This window comes from Choristoneura fumiferana, chromosome 6 (genome assembly GCF_025370935.1).
Source record: "Choristoneura fumiferana chromosome 6, NRCan_CFum_1, whole genome shotgun sequence".
In the NCBI taxonomy this organism is placed as follows: Eukaryota; Metazoa; Arthropoda; class Insecta; order Lepidoptera; family Tortricidae; genus Choristoneura; species Choristoneura fumiferana.
Window position 1 is genome coordinate 8,904,751 of NC_133477.1, and position 10,435 is coordinate 8,915,185.

General features: G+C 36.8%; 1 protein-coding gene across 3 annotated transcripts; it reads left to right on the forward strand.

Annotated features, from left to right (window-relative positions):
* Positions 1 to 354: 354 nt before the first annotated feature.
* Positions 355 to 7,334, forward strand: LOC141428608 (ubiquitin carboxyl-terminal hydrolase 7-like). Of its 3 annotated transcripts, none has more exons than XM_074088611.1 (11): positions 355 to 459; positions 537 to 647; positions 1,778 to 2,097; positions 2,346 to 2,509; positions 3,320 to 3,579; positions 3,873 to 4,047; positions 4,190 to 4,382; positions 4,781 to 4,934; positions 5,797 to 5,930; positions 6,800 to 6,906; positions 6,989 to 7,334. In XM_074088611.1, exons 2-11 carry the CDS (start codon positions 561 to 563, stop codon positions 7,126 to 7,128), a joined length of 1,734 nt encoding a protein of 577 aa, XP_073944712.1. In that variant the 5' UTR covers positions 355 to 459; positions 537 to 560; the 3' UTR covers positions 7,129 to 7,334. The 3 variants fall into 3 exon arrangements, with proteins under 3 accessions (XP_073944712.1, XP_073944713.1, XP_073944714.1); XM_074088612.1 differs by having other exon boundaries at positions 6,800 to 6,896; positions 7,096 to 7,334; XM_074088613.1 differs by having other exon boundaries at positions 6,800 to 6,896; positions 6,989 to 7,089.
* The last annotated feature ends 3,101 nt before the right edge of the window (positions 7,335 to 10,435 follow it).

The following is a 10,435-nucleotide window of genomic DNA, read 5'->3' on the forward strand; positions in this document are numbered from 1 at the left end:
ATGGGGGGAACGCCTGCGAGCGCTTATGTCACGAGCGATAAAGACAGCAATATCCCAAACGAATAACTAACGCGGCCGCGCGGCCGGCAGGGAAACTTCTCTTAAAATTCATTTATTTACATTAGACGTTTTTCTATGGGTCACTGACATACATAATCTGTAACAAATTTCAACTTAATCGGTCCAGTAGTTTCGGAGCAAATTAGCAGTGACAGATAGACAGACGGACAAGAATGAGCCTATAAATGTTCCGTTTTTTATGGTACTCTAAAAATACCTAACAGGTTCAAAAAGGTTAAACAATTATGTGTATGAGGATCTCTATGGCTCATTTTAAATGCAGAACTGGTCAAAACATGACGTCCAAAATCATAAAGTGACGCGTGTCATCGGCTCAAAAATTACAAAATTTGTATTTACATTTTGATACCACAAAAATGTTTTATCATTTAAAATAAGGTAACATAATCTTAAGTATTTTTTGTACATTTTTATGTTCGTTATAATGGATAGTTTAACTTAAATACTGCTTGTAGCTGTACTTGGGTGACTCTCCGAGTATGTTTAAAACCGGCAGTGCTGAAAATGCCACGGCTGAAACACTAGCTACCAAACCTGGTAGTCAGGTAGAAGTTGAAGCCAACCGGGTATGTTATTTTACAAATCCATTACATGTTCTTTCTTTACTCACAAGGATGGCAATTTGCAATTAAGTTGCAAATAACGCACATTGTTTATCAAGCTCCAAACTTTGGTAACTTGAGTAATAAAAGGCAACGAAGCCTATTGTATTTCACCTATTAATAACTAAGACTGACACGTTTATTTTCTGCAGAACTGTGTGTACTTATATCCAATTGAACCTGAGATTAGCACATTTTCTTAATACTACTAAATCAAACAAAACTAAAAGAAAGCTCTTGGAGAGTTTCCTTCGTGTAATAGCGGATATATGATTCTGCAGGATAATCTTCCTTAGTTATGCTTATTCTGAACTATAAGTTTGTTTAACTTCTCTTTTTTACCTATTCATTTGTTAGTAAACACGTAGTTTACAAAGGTAAAATAATGTATGTCAAGAAACATCCCACTAATATTATAAATGCGAAAGTTTGTCAGTCTGTTTGTTTGTTACCTTTTCACATCTAAGCTGCTGAACCGAAGTCAACGGCCAACAGTAGTCAACTATGAAGTTTCTGAATATTAACAATATGAATCATAGACAAAAATGCAATGCACTTTTTGCGTGCGACAGAGGAGTAGGTAAAGGTAAGTATAGCATTTTTTTCAATGGTGACATTAACAATAATCAGGAACTTCATAATTGTGCAATGTGTCAAGATTGACTTCTTAGCGGCCGGGCACTATAGATGAAATTTAGTATATAGATAGTTTGAGTCCCGGGGAAGGACATAGGATAGTTTTTATCCCAGAAGATTGCATAGTTCCCGCGGGATAGCGATAAACGAATTCTACGCGGACAGAGTCGCGGGCAACAGCTAGTTTACAATAAAACTAATGTGAGACTCAGACATAATAAGACTTCAGACTTTTCTAATACTTACTTGAAAATACCTTTATTTTTTTATTAGGTACTCGAATGACACGTGTGTAGGTATTTAGTTTTTACTAACCTTTACGTATTTGGCGCCATCGGCTGCTGGCTGCTCTAACATGGTTCCTTTGAACAAATCCTGAAATTTCTGCGGGTTTCAATTCAAACTTTGCATTATTATCACATTTAAACTTACTCGTTATAAATAACACATTTATCCAGGAAATAGCAAAAGAAGACGAAGACGTAGCCCGTCAAGAAGTGACCTTTCGATTCACAGTTCACAACATCAGTCAGTTAAAAGAACAAGTGTTATCGCCTCCATGTTATGCACGATGTTTACCTTGGAAGATCCTCGCATTGGTCCGAAATACATCCACTCCAGAACGGCAACAAGAAAAAGCTCTTGGAGTATTTCTTCAGTGTAATGGCGAATGCGATTCTGCAGGATGGTCTTGCTATGCCCTTTCTGAACTAAAGCTGCTTAGTTACAATACTGATGGGGAACATTTGTGCAGGAAACTTCATCATATGTATCATAGGTAAGAGTACAAATTAATAAGATGTGATGTATCTACTATCGCAAAGAATAGAAAAGGTTATAGTTCTTTGATATCTGATACAATTTTTACTGCACTCTTTGAAGTAGATTTATTGAATCAATCTGAGCCGGAATATCCCCCTGAAAATCTACTCAAAATTGTAAAAATTTAAATCTGAGGAAACAGTAGGGTTTATAAGTCGCATCGATCGTTCTGCATTCAAACTTTGTAACCTTATTATTTTACAGTAAAGAAGATGACTGGGGTTTCGCTCATTTCATATCTTGGAAAGATCTAATAAATCCAGAAAAGGGGTACGTCAAAGATGATGCCATCACGTTGGAAGCTCACGTGGTCGCCGAAGCCCCGCATGGCGTTGCATGGGATTCCAAGAAACACACCGGTTGTGTTGGTAATAAACGCGTAGTAGGACCTTTAAATCAGTATTGTCAATCCAATAATTATGAGTCACTAGACTTAATTTCAAAAGCTCCTAGAAACCGAGCCGGCCCTAGGGTGGAGCAAGCCAAACGGTCAAAGCAAATTTGCATTTTTAACGGTTTTTGGCTCTAAGACAAGTGCATCATTCCTAACGATAAAGCCGCTAAATTGGCAACACTGTTTTAATATTTAATATTTCCTCGTTTACGATAACTACGATAAGTAACAATTAATCTGTTTGATAATGGGTGGGGAATGGATGAAAATTTTAGTAACGCTTGATACTTTTTTTATCGATAGGAATAACCTTTCTAATTTAATTAATAAACTGACATGAGCTTCTATGGGTGTGTATATGAAAAACAGGGTCTGTATTTCCATGTTGGTACTATCCGGGCCGGTAAAGAGAGTCGCCCGTCAAAACGAAGGAGTTTTTTTTCTATTGTTTCTTTTTTTATTTTTTGTTCTGGGCCACCACAGTTTCTGAACCACCCGTAATTTGGAGGTAAAGAAAACTTTACCTCCTCCTCTTTTCTTTCTTTTTTATTAATTAATTGATGCTTCTTAAAAATCTGATATTTCTATTAATTAGACAGGTTATTCCTATCGAATAAAAAAGTTTCAAGCGTCTCTAAAATTTTCATCCACGCCCTTTTCGTGCGGTATATAAGTGCATTTTAGCTCACATGGACTTTTCTAGTACCTAACACTACACCACTGACCAGAAAAGACTAACTGACCGTCCACTAGACCAGAGAAGTGAATTTGAATACATTTTCAGGTCTGAAAAATCAAGGTGCCACTTGCTACATGAACTCCTTGCTACAAACATTGTTCTTCACCAACGTACTCCGTAAGGCAGTGTACAAAATTCCAACAACTGGGGACGACAGTTCTTGCTCTGTAGCCTTTGGACTCCAACGCGTGTTTTACGACCTTCAGTTCTCAGATAAACCAGTCGCGACAAAGAAGCTGACTAAGAGTTTTGGTTGGGAGACCCTTGATTCTTTTATGCAGCATGACGTCCAGGAATTCCTTCGGGTATAATTTTCTTATTTTCATGGTCAAAACCTTTGACTACAGTTTTTGCAACTTATGAATGAATATGTTTAGATCATTGATTGTGTTCAATATGTTACCATGTTAACACCATGTTAACCACATGGGGCTACTGGACTAACTAATTTCTCCACCCAAACACGAGCATTAACGAAACGTACATTGCTACTTTAGAGTTAGAATAAATAATAGCACCTAATAATACTTAACAAACATTATTAAATCTATTATAATTATTATTTACTGAAGATTTTCTAAGGAATTTGATTTTTCAGATACTGCTAGATAAATTAGAAAGTAAGATGAAAGCGACAGTAGTAGAAGGAACTGTACCTAAATTATTTGAAGGAAAGATGACGTCTTTCATCAAATGTAAAAATGTTAACTGCACTAGCACGCGGGTTGAGACTTTCTACGATATTCAACTGAGTGTTAAAGGGAAAAGCAACAGTGAGTATGGCATTATTACTATTACTGTAATTTTACTGCCATAGCAACTACCAAATGAGCTCTGGGCTGTGCATACCTTCGTCAAGTGAATGGCAACGTTGTTTCACTGTTTTTTTAAACGTGTTACTCTTCAAACTTACAGTCTACGAGTCGTTCAAGGACTATATCAGCACGGAGCTTCTCGATGGTGACAACAAGTATGACGCAGGCGAGCACGGGCTGCAAGAAGCGGAGAAAGGAGTCCGATTCGACGTCTTCCCCCCAGTTCTGCATCTGCACCTGATGCGGTTCCAGTATGACCCGGTTACAGATGCTTCTGTTAAGTACAATGACCGGTGAGTATCGAACACCGCACAGTTAACTAAAACTGGTTCAGCTGATTCAAATTACCTCTCTCTAACTACTCTCTAGAGCTCTAGTACGATCATTTAACTAACACCTCCGTCAAATTTAAAAACTAATTTAGCATTTCATAAATAATTAGTAGTAGTGGTTCAAGCCATAATACCAAAGAACTTAGGGATTCCGTAGTAACTAACTGACAACTCCGTCATGACTGTTTAGCAGAGTATGTGTCTAGAGACAAACATTAATTACCTACCATTACTATTATGTTCGGTATCTCTTTATGTTTTCACAATCCAATTAGTTTTCATGACATAAACAATAGATATTAATTCAGAATTTACCAGAAACTAAGGACCACTTTCTTATCACGACGGTTTATTCCCAGTTTCGACTTCTACGAGGAGATCAATCTGGATCCTTACCTCCAGGAGGTGCCGCCGACACCAGCTCACTACACGCTTCACGCCGTGCTTGTCCACTCCGGTGACAACCACGGCGGACATTACGTCGTGTTCATCAACCCTAAAGGCGATGGAAAGGTAGGTACTTCACAACTTTAGGGAGCATTCCCATACTGTGTATGCGCATGTTCAGAGGAGAGGGTTTTTTTTTATACAGAGATAGGCTTGCGTTTGACCGCAATCATGACAGTAAGCGAAGATGTCGACTAAGATGGAGCTCGCATGCCTGATAAATGCCCATTCACCCTAGATTTGAAAACGGCCAGATTGTAGCGATCAGGGAACACAAGCACTAGCAGAGCATTCCACTCCTTTGCTGTCCGAATATTAAAGAACTTGCGAAAACGCTTTGTAATCATAGGGTTTTTTTTTCGAAATATCGCACTTGGTCACGGGAGCGAGGGGTTAGGTATTCTTTATCGAGTCATCATCCCATCAGAGAAATCTCACACTTTTTCGAGCTATATTCAAATTGAAGCACAGATGCTATTCATTATTAGCCGTATTACGACTACTTCTAGTCAGAGGGAGTGGTGTTCCGATAATTTAGGGTTCATCAGTTACTTTACTTTATCACTGTTATATTGAATTTCACAGGGCGTGGCTTTTTTATTATAATCATAGCAACAATAACATTACAATGACATTTTGCAGGTGGTAGGACCTTGTGCAAGGCCCGCCCGAATTGCTACCACCATCTTGCTCGCTAATCCTGCCGTGAAGCAGCAGTGCTTGCACTGTTGTGTTTCGGCGTGGAGAGTAAGACAGCCGGTGAAATTACTGGCACTTGAGGTATCCCATCTTACGCCTCTAGATTGGCAACGCATCTGCAATACCCCTGGTGTTGCAGATGTTTATGGGCGGTGGTGATCTCTTACAATCAGGAGACCCACTTGCTCGTTTGCCATCCAGTCGAATAAAAAAAAAATTGTGTGTCCAGTGGTGCAAATTCGACGACGACGTGGTCTCACGCTGCAGTAAGCAAGAGGCCATCGAGTACAATTACGGAGGGAAGGAAGATGCGCCATATCTAGCGCGACGCGCTACCAGCGCATACATGCTCATCTATATACAGTCAGTTTACCTTCACATATAGTAGTGGTAGCTTTAGCTGTTCAGGTGAGGACGATCTACGGGTGGAGTTCAAAAAGTTCTTAACGACGGTAGTTAAAATTTGTATGAAAGTTTCCGTACAACGAAACTTTCCAGTCAGTCGTTTTGTATGGTTTGAACTGCGATTTAACGTGATCCGACTTGTTGGTCTCCACGCCTAATATTTAAGCAGTTGGTTAATTTATGTTGCCTGAACCACTGAGCCACCACCATTGAGACCACTGAGAGGGTCTCCTAGTTTCATCCAATTTTTTGACTCAAAATGAAGTTGGCACCTTCACGCCGTACACTTTCAATATAGACCAATGCATGGAAAAATTGACAACAATCATTTAAAAATCAACGTACTATTTATTTTCTAAATTTCCTTTTAACTGTTTTTTTTAATAATTTGTATACTTATATAAATTTTTTTTACCCAATACATTTTAATAGAAATTTGCCGTTGTGGTTTATCATATCCTCAGGTAACAAGCAAAAGTCACTAACTGCAAAAAAAGATTAGTGGAATATTAACCTTGCGATGCTATGCATAAGTTTGATTATCCCTCTTGACTTTAAGTGGTAATTAGTGACTTTTACTTGTCACCCGACGATATTATTATGTACTCCATTACTGCCATGTATATCAGACTAAATTGCCTGTACTTTGATATGTATGACTGTGATATGTATGATGTGAATGTACTGCATAAATAAATAAGAAAATAAAAATCTTGAGTTACTGAATCCTGTAACTGTAATACTGAAAGTAAATGAAATTCTGAGTCAATACCCTATCGATTCGCAGTAGCTTATAATTAGGCATTGAAATCTATTTCCTTGTCCAGGACATCCCAGCTGAAGTATGTGTTGCAAGACGTCTCCGAAAGCGACATACCGAGCGACCTGTGCGAGCGAATAAACGATGAGATGCGATACGAGATGGTAAGAACATGTAAATATCGACTTCCTGCATGCCATCTTTATTTTAACTTTTTTTCTGAGACGTATAAGCAAAGGCTTGTTGCGTATTTCAGGCGGGAGAAAGATAAGATGCAGGAAATTAAAATCTGACACCTCAGTCAGCTCTGGAAAGTGCTACGTGAAGGTGATCAGCGCACTAAAACAGTTCTTCACTTTGCAGGCCCTTGCCGGCTCTAAGTATAAAGGCAGATAGCGCTGCGGGGACGAAGCCTTAAACAATCCATTTATAATAAAAGTTTACACTTAAATTTACAAACGTTAGTCTAACTTACGTCAATAGGTACCTACTGTTGAAACTTATTAAATTTGAATGTAGCAATTATAGATTTGTTATTTACTTTACGTGTATTTGATTGTACTTATTTATGTGGTGATGTTAATAAAATTTGTTGCGACATTCTACTTTTGTATTTAATCCATAGGAACGTAGTGTATCTATAATATTTCCAATCGTTTATTTAACTTTTGACACCTCGAGTACTAATTAAAATGCCCTGATGCGTTACTGATTCGATTTCTTTTTACAATCGATTTTATTCATGAAGAAGTTTTAATCGATTTAACACATTCATATTTTATTTTCGCTCAACATTTTGCATTGTTTTACAAACATTCATAGGTGTTTAAGTTACTGTATCTTACATTTTAAAATAAACCATTTATGTGAAGTTAATATGTTTATCACTTCCAACGGTAAATTAGTAATTTTGTCAATTATGAAGCGGCAAAACTGCTAGTTTGTTGTCACTCACAACGAGACGCCCGTGGTAGGTATAATTAAAAATAGTAAGTATTAGTGCCTATTTTAGTTGTTTTAACTTTTTAATCCCTAAAGGAATATTAATGTATTTATTATTTTTAAATGATTTAGATATAAAATTATAATCACAATAATTTTAAATGTATGTTTTATTTATTAAATCGATTTACTTCAAAACGGTTTTTATAGTCTATGGAACGTAGTTCATTACGAATGGGAAATCACTAAGTGGGCGGTACCCGTCCATGAAGTACGGTATTCTCTGTAGTACATTATACCGAAAATTATTGTAAAACTTCACGTGCATGATCTGTCAAAAGTAAAATAAACGAATAGAACGACTATTTCAAGGTTTGAAAATATCAGAGGCGCATCTCAGCCATGTTTGATACTCTTTTTTTATCTGGGCGGTAGTGTCATACATAATCTCGAAAGATGTCCAACGAAAGTTTTTGGTTTACAATGCAAAAATGGACTTAATAAAAAAATCAATAATGAGGGTTTCCTTGACAAGTTAAATGTCGCTAGATGGCGTTAGTATCATGAGATCCGTTTAAAGTACAGATGTGCTGTTCAAGTTGCAGAAAGTTTCCAAAAAGTTGGAAAAGTTCTCGGAAATATCTAGAAATTTTCACAACTTTTGTTTTTATTTATATTTAAGAAACGGAAAGTTTAAATTCCCACACAAAATTGTATGAAGTTTCCGAAATTTTCCTATATGAAAAATTCCGCAATTCAGGAAAGTTTCCTTTGGCAAATTGGCACGTCAGTAGTTTAAAGTCGTCTTGCTTGAGATTGGCTCATTTAGTTACATACTTATCTCAAATATGACACAAATGTCGAACAGGCCTCACGATAGGTACTGACGTCTCCTAGCAATATTCCACCTATCACAAAAACCCTCGTTTTAACCTCTCGTATGTAAAAAGCAAAAAAACCTGCATTCATTCTCTCGTTTCTTTCACAGCATACAAATTCTACAGATTAAAATAAATAATACAAAAATAGCCTTAAATTTGACATATATCTGAGTCTGGCATACGAGAGGTTAAATTACGCCTTATACTTTTCCAACTTAATTTGTAAACAAGACTATAATAGAGAGTTATTTGTAAAACACAGTATAAATTCACGTCACGTTTGTTGGGCGAAAGCCCTTGACGGAAAAGCCATCTGCCATTCTGCCCCCGCCTGCCTTTGGGCACTTTGTGGACTGTGTGATATCTGCCAACATTATACATTTAAATAGCTATTACCTACCCACTCTAACACTCACTATGCGGATGGTCAAGAATATAAAATGAGGGCATCAAGGGTCCAGCCAATAGAGTGGCCTGTACAGGTACAGGCCTTTAAAGGTCTCTACACATTACACAATATCATGACATGACCGTAATAGGAACGTGTCAGGCAAATATATATATTCTTTGTATTGAAAAGTATGTGACTATGCCCACTGTACGTTATGCCTATCCAATTTATTAAAAGTGTAAACAAACCGATATCATCAAAATTCTTGTATAAAACACCCACAGGATCAAATCAAGAACACATTTGTCTATTATTCGTGCCTTTCAACTAGTTGTCTAAATCACTTTTTTCGCCAAAATTCACTTGATTTCAATATTTATTTTTCATTTGTAAAATTTTCGTCAAAATCTGACGTAACTAGTAGCATAGACTAGCGTATAGATGGAGGAAAATTTGACATTTTAAAAATCGATTAATGCGCGGATGAATAATCGATTTTTATTTACTTTCCTTAAAATCAAAAAATAGTTACTGCTTTTATAATTGAATAAACAGTCTTTATAATAAAATCAAGTATTGTGAATAATAAATAAAATAGACAAAAATACGTTGACCTATTAAATTAATAAATAATCGATTTACAGAACAGATTAATCATTTTGCAATAGGTTCTAGGTTTTCACATAACTAAATGTCTATGGTCGGGTTAATGGCGTTTTTGTTTACGCTTGTCATAAATCATAAATTGGATCGGAATACAATATAAGAATATAGCAAATACCGTTGCCGTCGCGTGTCTGACACGATCCTATTACAGCCATGGCAGAATACGGTGTAATCAGGGTTTCTTTAACTTTTGATAGTCACGGACCTCTTTCACAATTTAAACAATTTCACGGACCCCTGCCCTGTCAAAAAATATTTTTGGAAATTTCCTAATAAATAATTGTTTACAGACTGACCTATTGCAGACCCCTGATACACATGCTACGAACTCCTAAGGGGTGCGTGGACCGCACTTTAAGAAACCCTGGTGTAATGTGTAGAGACTAGAGATGCCACGAATATTATTCGGCCACTATTCGGTATTCGGACTATTCGGCCACTTTTTTCATGATTTGGTATTCGGTAATAAATATTCGGCCGAATACCGAATACCAAATCATGAAAAAAAGACACGGGATATTACTTAAGATTATAATGTATTATTACCAAATTACAATAATTGAATAAGTAAAATTGATCAGTGGTGAGTTGTGATGCATAAAAACAAGCTTTTCAGCATTTGTAGGTAGCAAACGATTACGCTTTTCGTCGTAAATGATACCAGCTTCAGAAAATAACCTCTCACTATACACGCTGCTTCCAGGAGACAAAAGATAAACTTTAGCAAATTTCGAGAGGTCAGGGTATTGTTTTTCGTTTGCTGTTTGTTTGTTGGGTAAGTATTAATTATAATGATCTGACAAAACTTGCCGCGACGTGATTT

What these genes read in the sequence shown, in the direction of transcription:
- LOC141428608 (XM_074088611.1), top strand. Translation starts at nt 561, where the DNA reads ATGTTTAAAACCGGCAGTGCTGAAAATGCCACGGCTGAAACACTAGCT. An exon ending in TAGAAGTTGAAGCCAACCGG is followed by an intron (nt 648 to 1,777) that starts GTATGTTATTTT and finishes ACATTTATCCAG; the next exon opens with GAAATAGCAAAAGAAGACGA. An exon ending in TACATGCTCATCTATATACA is followed by an intron (nt 5,931 to 6,799) that starts GTCAGTTTACCT and finishes TTCCTTGTCCAG; the next exon opens with GACATCCCAGCTGAAGTATG.